The sequence below is a fragment of the Leopardus geoffroyi genome, chromosome C1, assembly GCF_018350155.1.
Source record: "Leopardus geoffroyi isolate Oge1 chromosome C1, O.geoffroyi_Oge1_pat1.0, whole genome shotgun sequence".
In the NCBI taxonomy this organism is placed as follows: domain Eukaryota; kingdom Metazoa; phylum Chordata; class Mammalia; order Carnivora; family Felidae; genus Leopardus; species Leopardus geoffroyi.
In genome coordinates this window covers 59,616,719-59,632,848 of record NC_059328.1, presented here as the reverse complement: position 1 = coordinate 59,632,848, position 16,130 = coordinate 59,616,719, and the positions used below count along the sequence as shown (strand labels likewise).

At 36.1% G+C, this 16,130-nt stretch overlaps 1 protein-coding gene across 3 annotated transcripts in view; it reads left to right on the top strand.

Annotated features, from left to right (window-relative positions):
- The window catches only part of NEGR1 (neuronal growth regulator 1), an 851,294-nt gene that overhangs the window by 367,791 nt on the left and 467,373 nt on the right, over positions 1-16,130 (top strand). For all 3 annotated transcript variants that reach the window (XM_045477845.1, XM_045477846.1, XM_045477847.1), the window contains exon 2: positions 1,971-2,203. In XM_045477845.1, coding sequence (XP_045333801.1) covers positions 1,971-2,203 — 233 coding nt within the window. The remainder of the gene's footprint in view (positions 1-1,970; positions 2,204-16,130) is intronic.

Sequence of the window (16,130 nt, the reverse complement as noted above, 5' to 3'; positions counted from 1 at the left end):
GTGTGGCTTGGGCAAGTCATTTAACCTAAACATTGAATTTATTTTTTAGTGATGAATTGGACATAGCAATCCATACCCCACAGGGTATGTAATGAGCACCAGACAGGGTAATGTGTGAAGGCCATGAATACAGAGGTCACACAATCAACACTTGATGAGCCCATATATTAAATACAAGCATTGTAATGATCACAGTCCTAGTAGTGGTAATTCAGTTCTACCCAATACATGTAGACACGTGATCTTTTGAAATGGGAAATATGTCCCCTCTACCTTTTTCTACATATCATTAAGAATGACAGTATACCGTAATTGTTTAATTATGTCATTAAGGTGAGTTTTATTTTCTTCATTAATTACATAAGGAAAAGCTTTTCAATTAATAATGACCTTTATGACTTTACTAGCTTGGATTCTGTAGATGGTGAAGCTGCCTGCAAATTAGATTCTGCAGTGTACCTTGTTCCTTATTTTTTCAACCACTGATTAGTTTTATACAGTTGGCAGCAGCCTACCCTGTTGCATTCAGCTTGCAATTTTGTAGCAATCTCAAACACTGTGTTCAATCCCCCAAGGTGTTCTGTAGAAATGCTGTCAAACTATTTCGATGTATGTGTATTTTCATTCTGTGGCTGTGCTTTGTACTCATTTAAGAGAACTAGTGTTTAATTTGTATCAGAACGTTTTCAAGATGAAACATAGAATTCCAGGCCTCAGCAAATTCACTGATATATGACCACAGCTTCCTTCTGTTGTAAATCATGATGTCTGACTTCTATCAGATACAAAGCTATATTTTTGAATCTTGTTGTAGAATACAACTTTGAATAAATGGCATCAAAATTGGCCTGAAAATCCACTAATTGTCATCAGGCTTGCTATCATCATCTGGCTCTAGTCTACCTTTCCAATTTCATCTCTCACCCCTCCTACCCTATATCCCATGCGTATTTGTACTTCTTGAAATGTATAACTTTCTCTCACCTTCCTCTGGTGTTACCCACATATGACCTCTGTCTAAATGTCATGTCTCCTGTTCCTTACCCTTTATTCCAGGCATTTCCTGTTCCATAAAGCTTTTCTCTATACCCCCAATACCCCTTCTGAGTCAAGTAACTCTTTTGTAACTTGTGCCTGATTTAATAAAATATTCTTTCTGTATATAGTATTGATTGATTTGCTTGATTAGCTTCCTTACCAGACTAAAAGTTTTAGAGAGCAAGGTAATATCATGTGTAAGTCCATAAATGGTAGATGTTTTGTAAATGTTTCTTGGACAAATTAATGCTTCCTAGAAAGACTATGTATGGTCAGTTTATTGAAAAGACAGCAAGAATTTGCTACTAAACATACCATATAAGCCTTGTCTCATTTAATTATAAGAGCAATATTATCAGTAAAATGCAGTTTATAGTTTCAGAATACAAGCTTACCACTCTGCAAATGCATAATTTAAAAAATTGACATGATATGGTACTATTCTATGCTTTCTCTCTAGTATCTAGTGCATTATATTAGAATTGGATTTGGTTAAAACAGGCCAACTCATGGACCTTTTTTTCTACTTCTTATAATTTCAAAGAAAAAAGAATGTTTCATGTTGAAAATTATTACTTGAACTATTTTAACTTAATTTAAATTTACTCATCATCCAGAGAGAATGAAAAAGGATTTTGACTGGCTTCAAGTTAAAACATGTGCATGTCATCACACACACACACACACACACACACACACACACACACACATTTAAAACAAAAGAAAACCGTATGCAGGTATTGTTTCACGTTTACATTGGGAATGGAAGATGTACCAGTGTGTTCATATGTTCGTATCTTCTGCATTACTGTCTGATATTTGCATTTGATGCAGCACTATAATTCAGCATACGGACATGCACTCGGAGCAAAGATAACGTTGTCTTTCATTTTCATTTTGATTAATAGTGTTCTGTCTCTGGTAATTTGTAGGTGTTATTTGGAAGATGGAGCTTCAAAGGGTGCCTGGCTGAACCGGTCAAGTATTATTTTTGCGGGAGGTGATAAGTGGTCAGTGGATCCTCGAGTTTCTATTTCGACATTGAATAAAAGAGACTACAGCCTCCAGATACAGAATGTAGATGTGACAGACGATGGCCCGTACACGTGTTCTGTTCAGACTCAACATACACCAAGGACAATGCAGGTGCATCTAACTGTACAAGGTACGCATTTCTGTAACTGCTATATTGTGAAGGACTGTACTTAAAACAGGGTTCAATATTTAGATATCAGAATGACTCAGAAGTAACTGACATTGTTGAAAGATATGTTGTCATTATCTTCAGGGATTTATCTTCCTAGATTCCATTAAGTGTAATGGCTATTATAGATGTACAAATCCCGACTTGCCAAGATCAAAAATTATCCATTAACACCACATTATGATTTTTTTTGTGTATGATTCACTCAGTATCTTCCTTTGAGTCACCTCGTCAATAAATCTTTGAGAACCTATGATTGATACATTAAACTTAATCTTTGATAACTCATGATGGGTACATTAAAATATTAGAACTTAAAAAAATTATATATATATATATATATATATATATATATATATATATATATAGTAACTCTTTAAAAGTAATCCTCCAGACTGCTAACACTCTGTCTCAATCCAAATTCTTCCTACATTAATTCAAGTCACAATGGAAAGAAACAGACTTCTAGAATTACTTTATTTAAATATAGAGTTATTGAAAAAACATGGTACACAATGCTTTATACTTTGATTTACTCTCAGAAGATCATAAATCATTCTAGCTAACTTGCAGTCTCCAAATACAAACTGAATCATCATGCTATTTTATTTTTCCTGCATACTAAAATGTAAGAGCATATTTATCCCCAATATAAATACTTTTCAAGAAAAATGCAGTTATAATGCTAGTAGAATAGAAAATGTATATTCTTGCCCTTTTACATTATTTCCTTGTGCTTTACAGATTAATCATGTGTTTGTTGCATAGAAATATTAGGCTGTGGATCTCAAAATGACATTGCAGCATTTCTAAGTAAAATTAATAACAAATTATATGATAATGTGGTGCCAGTGAGTGCATGTTTTATTCCTAATAGGAAAGCTGAGTGAGCAAGTTAGTTGTGTTATCTCTCCGTTTATCCTTCAAATATTCAACTGTAACTATTAATTTAGGTACATGGCTTATATCTGGAACTTTATTAACTTACATCTGGAACTTTATTTCCTCATATAAAGAGGTAAACCTGAATTCAAATACAACTTCAATTATTAGTAAGTATTTTAAATTTGTGATAAAGGTTAAACATATTAGTTAAATAATTAACTTTCAGGAGGCAAATATAAGGCAAACAAGTCTGTAAATTTCCTCAATGGTTTTTCTTATTACAGAACATTGCACACTGTGGCGATGTTCTTTATTTAAAATCATATGAGAATAGAATAAAGTTTACACCAAAGTCCATCTTTATTCAGAGATTATCCAGAGATGCTAGAGGGCAGGAGTTGGTCCAGCTTCAGAAACCAGCATGGGATTACAAGTCAAAAACACATTTCTACTGTTATCTAAGCCCAATCTTGTTCTCTTGTTTATTTCTGTGCCCTTTGACTTGAATTTCTACCTCAAGGACTGCAAAAGATTTTTATTACATGAGAAAAAAGTATACTTGGGTAATAATATATTTGAGTCACTGGAGATGTAGTCATTTTGGTTCTTAATAGTTTTAAGTGATGTATTTCTAGACACTAAATATATCCCTCTTTCTTTTTTTCCATTCTCTCTTGTTCCATAGTAGCACTGTATTTTTAAGCCAGACTATGGCTATATGAGCTGTGCCCAGGCACATGTTTAATTTTCATAGGATTGCTTCATAACTTTATGCTAGACTGTTTCAAATCATACAGATTTTTTTAAACTGTTACATGCCTTACTATTGCATTCTTTTTTGTTGGCCATTTGATGATGGTGAACTTTTAAATTCCATTTTAGGAAGTGCATTGTGGGAATGCCAATATTCAATGCTTTATTAGAATATTTTATTCTTCTAGAAAAATAAAATTCATGTTACAGTTTTCAGAGTATGTGTTTGGGTCAAATTAAAAGCTAATAATTTTACAGTATTTATGAACATAATTACTTATTAGAAGTTGATTGACATGTGGGCAGTTTTCCAATTACATTAATAAAGTTCAGGGAATACATTAATAGGCTTGTCAGTCAATTCAAGAACTAAATAAATGTCACAAAAAGTCAACCCCACTTAAGCTACATTTTCTCTTGATGAATGAGAATAAGCTGACGTGCCCCTCTCTTCAGTCTTTATATTTCTTAGGTTGTCTGCTACTCAGGTATATCTCAATAGTTTTGAAGTATATGCTCTTTGCCTAACAATTTGTCAAGTCTTTATTCACCAAGATAAAGAAACATAGCAAGTGAGAGAAGACTGTATTAATCACTGATGTCAAACACACACATTGGCTAGTAAAAACAAAGCTCATCTTTAATTGTTGCAACTGCGTGCTCCAGGGATATTAAAAAAAATCATTTTAGAAAGGGGATAATAGAAAGGATATCTTGCCAACACAGACATTGTGCATGGGAAATTTGTCAGTGTTATTGATTTCTTAAAGCTATTAATACCAGTGAATGGAACAATGGGGGAGAAAAAGCACTAGAGTAGGAGCTGGAAAACCTGGATTCCAATCCTGAGTTTTCTCTCATGAAATGGGTGATTATCAAGCCTCTCTAAACTCTAGTTTTCACATTTGAAAGAGGAGGACTCAAACCAGAAGATCTTAAGGTCCCTACCAGTGAAAAACAAAAAGATGACCAACACAACAAAAAAATGAAAACAAAAAAACCTGAACCAGTCTACCAACCAACCAAACAAACAAAAAACAAACAAATAAAACACTGATGATTTGCAAGGGAAAATATTATTTAGGTATGAAAAATATTCCGTACCACTTGTACCATGCTTGCATTGAACACAGTGAAAACTGAGTTGTGCATAGCAGTACCTTTCAGTATATAGTCTGTAGGTCTGTTGTGTTTATCTCCATGTTTTGCTTTCATCAACTTAGCTGAACAATGTATATACTCATGAAATTTGAAGAATGTGGCGAATTGGAGTTTTACTTCAAGGGCATAGAAATAGACTCAGTAAGAAGATAAAATTTTGATTGCCTATATATAATATACCACTGATAAAGCTACCTAAATGTCCAGTGTTTCAAATCATGTGATAAAGAATTTACTAAGCATAATGTTTCTTTTTCATGAGTGTAAAAGTGTACAAGGCTGGAAGACTTGCTATGAAGCTTGAGTTCCCTAGTACAATCCTGTAATGATAGGAATCATGAAATGTAAATGCTGCACACTTGAGTATATGATAGAGATGGCTTCTACCTCGAGTCCAAGTCTAAAGTCTAGGTTGTGTATAGCACAAAATAGGCACTCATACCTACTGTATATTAAACACATATGCACACAATAATAAGCCCTGACCATACATTGATTATAGCCTGTAGGACTGTGGGCAGAGGATCCTGCTAAGACATACCTGGACAGAAACTGAGATAATAGATGTATATTGTTTTAAGCCCCTTTAAGCGCATGCGTGCGCACGCACACACACACACACACACACACACACACACACACACACATATTACATATGTGTGAAATGTTTCTCCCTCCACCTGTGCCCTTTCAGGGAAATATACTCTAGATTTTCTCTAGGTAGAATAGATTATTTGACTAGCACATAATTCTATGGCCAAAATACCTTCTTGAGGGTATTTAACTTTCCAGGGTATTCTGATTTCCTCAGCTTATCTGGCTTACCTGGAGTATTTGTGATAGATGGGGTGGCACACTTCCCTTTTCAGGGATGGGTTTGCTTTTCTAGCTGCTGGGTTTGCTTTTATAGCATTTAATGATCAGACCGTTCAGGGATCACCTCAGCTATAGAAAGCCACTTTGCCCAAAGTCAGACTTGTCCTAAAGCAACCAATATCTGAGGACTGATTGATGCAGGGGGTATAAAGGCCCTTCCTTTTCAGCCTAAAGTAGGATAACTCTGATGAGCCATTTTGGCTCCAGAACAGCTGAAGCTGTTGAACAGCTCTACAGCTGAAATTCTTGCTCTGTTTAATCCCATCTCATTCTTCTTCCTTCTCCAGAGATTTATCACAAAGGCATTTCCTAATAAATACCCTGCACTATAAACTCCATCTCATTTCAGTGTGTGCTTCCCAAAGATCCCAAACTATGACAGTATTAGCCCCTTGCCTCTGGCTTAGTCATTGTTTGGAGAAAGCCTTTGTAAAATGGAAAGACAACACATTCAAACACCATTTATTATTAAACATTCTGTTTTACATCGGAAAGGATTTAAAGAGGCTTATAAAGAAGTAGTTAGTACACCAAGGTAAATAGGAGAAATTGGAGGCAAAAGATAAGGTAAGCAGAGAAGGATGCAGTCATTGGTGAGGTTAGAACATAAAATTTATGTCGGTTTCTAACTAATTCTAGAGCTTGGTAAAAATTTAGTTCTGATATTTGTAGCAGCCAGTACACAGAGAGAAACAGGATTAGTTATTCATTCCATGCTCATAAAGTTGACACTTATATTTCTTAGTGCCCTGATCCTGTTACTCAGAACGGAACAACGTTTCTACTGTGAATCAGCCCAGTGAACCACTGTGAGCTGTAAGGAACATCTCAACAGTAACTGTACAACACTCACAGTGCTCATTCAGAGAATCATTCCTTGTAACACCTCTCAATATAACCTGAAGTACAGGGAAGTAAAGAAAAAAATTAAACATCTGAAAGTAAATTCAGTATGATGCCAGTTCAATAACAGGGAGATAGCTTTTTGATTATTACCTTAATCTGTAAGTAAATTTTAGGACCTAGCCTTTCTGAATCAAACCTCCACAAATATTATTTCTCTCAGAAGGTCTTTGAATAGGAATTCAGGTACAGATATTTCAAAATTAGACTTGCCAATGAGTATCTGGAGAGCAATTATTCCATGTGGCCACAAGTATAGAGCTGTATTCTTTAAAGACCAGCACATCTTAATCTAATGTTAACATTCTTTTTATGAATATTAAAGCCTTGACAAGGTACATAGTGGAAGAGAAAGACACCACACTTGTGCTCCACATTGAGCTGATGGGCAATAACACAGCATTACAGATCATAGACCTGCCTTCCTTGAAAGACCCAAAGGGAGAAAGAGCTATGATAGTAAAAACATGTTCAAAATACCACATACATTAGAAAATTCAGGTCGATGTTCTGCAACAGTAAACATTTCAAAATTTTTCAATAAGCTACAAAATGAAACCAAAGAAAAATTATCAGCACTAGGAAAATTCTTACAGAGCCCACACATGTCAAAATAGTCATTTCTTGAATGCAGTGATGGCTCAGGAAGGCCCTCAGACTGGCCCCCACTCTGTTTTATTTAAGCTCTTTTTATATTTGTTGGGGATATTGGGGATATTCAGATTATCCATAGGAACCCAACTTTGGACATGCTGTCAAATACAAAGAAATGACAAAGACCTAAAATATATACCCTTAAAATTTTCAACATATAAACAAATAATAAGCCACCTGCACTAAAAATGGTCCTTAACATAATGAGGCTTCATTATCCCATCTGAAGAGCCTTTAGCTATAACTAAAGGAATGTAACTTCATAGTATACTTACACGATAAAGTAGATATAAAATACAGTCTTTTTAAATTAAAAAATGTTAAATATAATTGACATAAAACATTATATTATTTTCAGGTGTGCAATATATAATGAGTCAAAATTTGTAAATATGGTGAAATGATCACCACAATAAGTCTAGTTAACGTACATCACCACACATACTTACACATTTATTTATGGTGATGGGAACTTTTAAGATCTCTTCTGTCAGCAACTTACAAATATGCAATACAATATTATTAACTGCAGTCATCATGCTGTACATTATACCCCCATGACTGAATATGTTTTATGGCTGGACATTGTGGTTTTTAACCCCCTTCATCCATTTTGCCAATCCCCTCATCCTCTTGCTGGCAACCACCAATTATCATCTCTGTATCCGTGAACTCATTTTTTTTCTTAATGTTTATTTATTTATTTTGAGATTTATGTTTAGATCTGGACTCTAAACAGAACAATTATGCTTCATTTCTGAAACTTTGGAAAAATAAGTCCTTCCAGTGTCATTTGTGATCTAGAATTCTGTAAAATCGCTCCCTCAAGTGTACCTTCACAGACAAATTCAGGTCCAGTCATCTGGAATAGGGTTTTTTAGGCAGCGGATATTACATAATAATTTTAAAAATTAATGCATTTTTTTCTGGTGGATATTTTTAGTTTTCTTTTCAGAAATTCCAGTCTGGCTAGAATCACTGTGGTTACATGGTCATGTGTATCAGGCGAACTTCTAGGAAACTATCACCTTAATTTTATCTGTGAATGTATTGGCATTTATTAGGTTATTGATTTAACTACCAGCGTCCATTAAAAATAAGATTAATTGAACTCATTTTTAGTGAAATCCTCATTTGAGAGGTGGGGGAAGAGCAGAGAGAGAGAGAGAGAGAGAGAGAGAATCCCAAGCAGGGTCTATGCTGTCAGTGCAGAGCCTTCACATGGGGCTGTATCTCATGAACTGTAAGATCATGACCTGAGCTGAGATCAGGAGTCTGACACTTAACTGACTGGGCCACTCAGGCACCCAAGTTTGGGCACTTCTTTCAGAATAGACATTTATCTTCTTTCCTGAATATTCTTTTGATTTTTCTTTTTCTCTTATAATCTTTAGAAAATCTTTTTTTCTCTTATACTCTCTTTTAAAGTCTTTTGGCCATCATTTTTCTGCATGTGAAGTAAAAGAAGTAGCAGAAAGAGAAGGTAAATTTCAATGAACAATAGTTTTTTTTGAAACGGGTTTTCTCAAGTTTAGTAATCATATTTTCCTAGCCAGAAATTAGTACATGAAGTTTTGTGTATCGTCAATAAAAGATCTTGTATTAGAACAGTATTAGATCAAAATGGTGCAGAAATCCATAGTGTACTGCTTACAGAGGGAATGAGGAAGTTGATGGCATTTTCTAATAAAGTTTCAAGATGCTATCATTTGCGAATGAGAGAGAGGTAAGAATGACAGAAAAACAATATTGGTAGCTGTTGCACACTGTTTGCTTCCAGCTGAGTCATCCCTTCTTCTACAGAAGGAACTTTCATGGAAACCACTGAGCTTCATAGCTGGTGCAAGGGGACCAATATTGGAATTTAAATAAGCATCTTTGCTGACTAGGGAATTGTGACAGCAAGGAAAGTACTTCTTTAGTACTTCTGGTTTACTCACGAGTCGGGTATTTTTTTGAGGTGTGGCAGGCTAGGGGCAATGAAGTCCAAAGATTGTACAGTTTGGGGTCTGTGTTGTTGAAAAGTAATTCTGCCACAGTTTGTCTTTCTTTCTACGTTTTGAATCGTATTGGCAAGTGTTAAATAAAAGGATATCGAAGAATTGAATGTACAAGAGGCAGAACAATATTTATCAGTCATTTTGAGACTGAGTAAAGCAGTACTTGTTTTTTTTATTAATTTTTTTTGGTAATGCACATTTCAAAATGCAATTTGACCATATATGTTTTTTTTTTCTTTCCAAGATTTTGTTTAAACTCAAGTTAGTTAACATAAAGTGTAGTACTGCCTTCTGGAGTAGAATTTAGTGATTCATCACTTGCATATAACAAACACCCAGTGCTCATCCGAACAAGTGCCCTCCTTAATGCCCATCACCCATTTAGCCTATCTGCCCCCCTGCCACGTCCCCTCCAGCAGCCCTCAGTTTGTTCTCTATAGTTAAGAGTCTAAGAGTCTCTTATGGTTTGCCTCCCTCTCTGTTACAAACAAACAAACAAACAAAAATAAAACAAAACAAACAGGGCACCAGTTAAGCATCCAACTTCGGCTCAGGTCATGATCTCGTGGTTCGTGAGTTTGAGCCCCGCATCAGGCTGTCTGCTGTCAGCGCAGAGCCAGCTTCAGATCCTCTGCCCCACCCCTCTCTCTGCCTCTCCCGATGGTCACGCTCTCTCTTTCAAAAATAAATAAACATTAAAAAAAAACAGACAATATTTTAAAGTAATTAATCCTTTAAGCAAGATCTGATGTCCTTTAAAAGTCCCTTCAACAATTAATGGATATTTACTCTAGTTCTTGAAACACATAGTTTGGTAAGTATCTCAAAGCCCAGGCTGATGAAATTTTTATTGTGTGGTTGTAATTCTGAGTTGTGTATTGTCTGTTACATTTCATAATAGTTATATCTGTTGCTTATCTTGGAGTATCTTTATTTTTTCCTAAAAAAGAAATAAAATAACTATGTAAGTAACACATGTCAAATCCCAATGCAATGTACACTATCAGTATTAAAATCTCTCTATAAATAAAAGATCACCAAGATTTCGCTGGTCCACTTATCTTCAGGAACCCTGAAAATACATAAGACTCTGGTGAAACAATTTGTCTTCTTGGAAGTCATTGCAAAACGATTTGATCTATGAAATAATTTTACTGTTTACTTCCCTAAATTATGTGGGTAGTTAAGAAATTACTACCAAGACAATTAGGATTTTGCTGTTTTCATTAAATTCTAAATGACATACTCCTTTATAACCTTTACATGTGTAAAATTTAGCAGAGGAGAAAATTTGAATCTGCTAATGATATTGTTTATCTTATGATTTGTAGCAGAACAGTAAGAATAAATTATGTGTAGTGCCAAGAAGAAAATGGGAGCAATTAAGGCTGGTGGCAAAGTTGAATCATACAGTGACTCTGTGTCCTTGTATCCCTCTGCCCCACACCACTTCACTTCCCATCCCTTTAGCATCTTTTGGTTAGTGATCCAGTGGGAGCAGGAGGGACTTAGGAAAGGTAGGACCTGAAAGCTGTCACAGCTTTCTTACCCATGCTAGTAGTTTTGCATCCAGACCAGTGGTTCTTAAACATTTTGCAGTCATGAACCCATTTGAAAATCAGATGAAACCTGTACACTTGGTCTCTAGAAAATTGTACATGCCATGAACATTTTACAAACTACATGAGCAAGATGCTCATGAACCCCCTTGGTCTATGTGTGGACTCCCGGTAAGAACCTCAGTGAACTCCTCGTGGGTGAGGACTGAGTCTTGATCCTTTTATGACTCCCAGCCATCCAGGAAAGTATCACCAGTATTGCCTGACAAATGTTAGGGACCCAATAGAGATTTATTGGTTGTACATATATACATACTTCCTTCTCCCTGGCTTCAAGCCAGTCACTTTGCTTAAGCTGTGACTTAATGTACTGATGCTATCTTTAGGGCATAACATCAGGAATGCTGACATAACAGGAAAAATTTTAAATTAAAAGGATTAGTTAGGCATTCATGACTTAGGTTGCTTATTTCCATTCCAGGTCATAGCATCTTTATCCTCTGCTAATCCCCATGTTTTTACAAGTGCAGAATAGTGATTGCATTTTGTAGTGAAAAAATAATAAATGGGATACCAGCATTTTATGAATGTATATATACACACATATCTATCTATCTATATCTATCTAGATATAGATATATATAGATAGATAGATAGATAGATAGAGCAATGTTATTTTGAGAAAAAAATACTTTATATGGGACAAAGTTAGCTATAAATATTATAGCCAAGGATTCCTAATGCCACACAAATTAAGGAGTTAACATTTTTAAAACATTTAAAAAGAATAACACAATTAGAATTTTCTCTCAGGTACTTCACTCATTATTTTAGGTTTTGATTTGAGTAAGTCGGTGGATGGACACGTTTTAAAATGACATATTGAAGACTTGAGGAGGGACGGCTTCCCCTATTCATCAGTGCAGAATTAGGCATGACATGCATATTGTCTTCCCTCTGCTTATGACCTTTCCATTTCAAGGTAGCCCATTTTAAAAGGACATCTATGATTAATTCAAAAAATACTTGTGTGGTCCCTTTACTTTAATTCAGTACCAACTCTGTGCAAATAACTTTGCTAAAAGTTGCACATGTGCTCTTCCTTAGGCCAAAGCAGAATGGTCCCCAGAGATGACCATGTCCTAATTTCTGGAACCTGTGAATATGTTAGATTACATGGCAAAGGAGAATTAAGATTGCAAATCATCTAACCTTAAAATGGGGATATCATCTTGGATTATCCAGGTGGGCCCCACGAAGCCACAAGGCCCCTTAATAGTGGAAGAGGAAGGTAGAAGAGAATCAGAGGGATTGACGTCTGTGGAAGTAGGTCAGAGTGTGTGATATATGAGTAGTACTAGACCTGCCCTTACTGACTTTAAAGATAGAGGATCATGAACCAAAGAATATGGGTAGCCTCTAGAAGCTGAAAAAGGTAAGGCAATGGGTTCTCCAGAGACTCCAGAAGGGAATGCAGGCCTGGCGATACCTTGATTTTTACTGAGAAAGACTTCTGTTGGATATCTAACACACAGAACTGTAATTTGTTTTAAGATAAATTTGTTTTCAGCTACTTTGTAGCAATTTATGTTAACAATTAGAAAACTAGTACACACACACTCAAAAATAAAGATATCTTCTTATACACCTAGAACAAGGTTTCTCAACCTTGGCATCACTGACATTTGGACCATACAATTACTCTGTGTGTGTGTGTGTGTGTGTGTGTGTGTGTGTTGGGATAGACAGAATTGGCTGCATATTGTAATATGTTTAGGAGCATCCCTGGCTTCTAGAGAATGTTTGTGTCCCCCCAAAATACATATGTTGAAACTTAGTACCCAGTGTGATGGTATTTGGAGGTGGGACCTTTGGGAGGAGCTTAGGTCATAGGGGTGGAACCCTCATGAATGGGATTAGTGCTCCCACAGAGACCACTCACCCTTTCTACCATGTGCGGATGTAAATATGAAAGTTTGGCTATCTAGGAAGTGGGTCTTCATCAAAGGATCTGCTGATGATACAATCTTAGACTTCTCAACCCCCCAGAACTGTGAGAAATAAGTGACTGTTGTTAATAAACCACTCAGTTATGATATTTTGTGATAGAGGCCTGAATGGACTTAAAACACTGGCCTCGATGCAATAGACACCAGTAGCATTTCCTGATTGTTATATCCTGCAATATCTCAGGACATTGCCAAATGACTGCTGGGGTGAAAATCACCTCAGAATGAGATACTATTAAATTAGTAGAAAGGATAGAGACATGCCTTAATTATCCAACGCATGGCAGGTTGTGATAAGCTCCATGAAAGTATGAATTTTGTCCATCTTACTTCCATACCCTCAGTGAATGGGACAGGGGCTGTCAAGTAATTGGGTCTAAAATAAGTACTGAATACACAATAGAATGAATGAGTGAAGTTCCTTGGAAGTACAAGCTAGCCAGTTACCAGAAAAAAATTTCTCTGGATTTTTTTTTCTCATTCAATAATGGTTTGGGTTATTTCTCTCTTTGAAACTAGTTGGGACCAGTATTCTCCTAAGTAGTTTAGTGTGGCATAGGGATTAGACACTTTTCAGGTGACATCCAGTTCTGATATTTATAAAGTATGTGAACTTGATTAAGTATCTCCATCTTTTTAAGGCCCATTTTCATTCTCTGAAAAGTAAAAAATAGTAACTCTTGGTATTGCTGTGAAATTTTTCTTTAAAAATACAGTTAGACATATGAAAAAAATCTCAAAGTATCTGATTCAGAGTAGATATTTAATAGGTTTTACCTTATTCCTTTTCCAGTGACCTGATAATGCATAGGTACATCCATTCCTCTTTCCTTTTTTGAGTTAAGACATAATTGGGATTGCTGTCATTAATCCCAGTGACTTTCATTAGATAGATAATAGAGGGGCACCTGGGTAGCTCAGTTGGTTAAGCATCTGACTCTTGATTTCAGCTAAGGTCATGATCTCCTAGTTCATGGGATCCAGCCCCTGTACTAATAATGCAGAGCCTGCTTGGGTTTCTCTCTCTCTCTCTCTCTCTCTCTGTCTCTGTCTCTCTCTCTCTCTGCTCCTCCCCAACTCACTCTCTCTCTTTCTCTCAAAATACATAAATAAACATTAAAAATAAAAAATAAAATAAATGTAAGAACATAGATAATAGTTAGTTGTAAAATATTAATAAAATTAATTTGTTCCAGTGGAAATCTTTCATGGAAAAAGATATGATCAATGTATACCGATGTTAAAGTTTTGAGGTACAGTAATTAGGATTCTACATTTTTTTGAAAGCTGACTACTACCTAAAGTTAAGGAAAAGATATGGTGGCAGTCATTTCTGCCTTATTGATTTCAGAGCCATTCTCTGTACTCTTTTGCTACGCTTTGTATAATGGAGTGGGCTGACCACTGTAGGTGTGTTCTCAGGCTGTCCCTTTTTCTGGTTCCTGGCAGGATTCACCCAGAGGAGAAGGGATCAGAAAGGGAGTCAGGGAGAAGTCAGGCTAGTCCCCCTCTCCCATTGCCTCAGGCAGCATCTCCTGCAAGCCTTTCCCCTCCTGGACTACAGCTTCCACTGGATAGCCTATCTTCCAGTTGGCACAGCTCATGCAAGGCAGTCCCATGTTGTGGATCTCGGTCCTGATGAGCGGTTCCGATCTCTGGGTGCTAATAACGATACTTGCATGTAGGAATTATTAGTGGCTTCTCACTGTTACAAATCTGAGCTTCTTCACTTTCACATGCTTTGGTTTCTTAGCTCTTTATCAACCATATAAACAAGAGGTATTAAACCTCTTTTTTTTTTTTTTTTTTTGAAATGCTTAAATTGGTTTCTTTTTTCCTGGCTGGATCTTGACTGATAAAATTTTTCCCCCTAAAATGTCAAGCATTTCCTACTCTCAAGAGGTATGTTTTAAGTTCTACCGTCTATATAGGTAACCATTTTATATAATGATGATTACCTCTTTATATTCTGGAAAAAAATATATCTCATTCCTGAGTATAAAAAACAAATTTAAAAACAAATTTTGAAATTAATTACACATACATTGGGATCTTAGATTTACTAAGCTAATTTTCAGAAAGTAAGATAGATTAAGGAGAAAAGATAAAAGTATGCATAATTATTAAATGCTGGCATTTATGTGAGCCTTGGGCTTCTCTTTATTAGCTTTTAGGGTGCAATTATCATTAACATTTCGGTTGCATCTTTAATGAATATTAGAGCTACAAATACACAATGGCACGAGTGGAAACTGAAGTCTTTCATTATTCACACAGACTGTAACTTTAAGAAAAATAACCTAAAAAAGGATGCAGAACTGGGGTTGTATATTTACCCTGGGAGCTGTGAGCTGTGCAACAATATTCTGGGTCTTGATTTTTACAGCTGCACCTGTGCCTTGTGGGGAAACCAATGAAAAGCAGTTTGGGACTCTTCTCTAGTAAACCAGTTACCTGACTTTGGACACTTCCTCTAATGCAACCTAGGTACATTTTTAAGCACCTGCCATATGCTAAGCATTGTTCTAGGTGTTTAGAAAACAAATATCCACAAATAAGAATTCGTTGTTCCCTTCAAGGAATTCACAAATCAGTGGGGCAATACTAACATGAAGCAAATGAATGCACTAAAGTTAGGTAGGGGCTAGGACAGAGGTACACCCAGGGTGCATATGAAGGAGGTGACCTTCTTTCAATGGAGATCATATCTAACTTTTGGAGTGAAGTAGTTGGTACAGAGAAGGGTTGTGGTTTGATTACAAGGCAGGAAGTGATAGCCAGCTCTAGGAAACTGCTTGAAACTTCTTCTTTGTGTGCACAATAAATCATTCAGAACTGAATGAGAAGCTACTTCAAGACCCAGCAAGTGCTGAAGAAGCAGTTAGAAGTATGACACCATATTGTCTTGTTCCATAAAGTGGAGTGAGGGTTGGGGGATGGGCTGTTTGGGAACAGGACCAGCTCTTCAGACTGGGGGAATGGCTCCATTAGAGCATTGCCATGAGACATCTTTTAGAAGTGATGCTGACAAAGAAATGCTCAAATGTGCAGCTGCTGGGAGATCAAGATGCTGTTGGAGGTTGTTTGA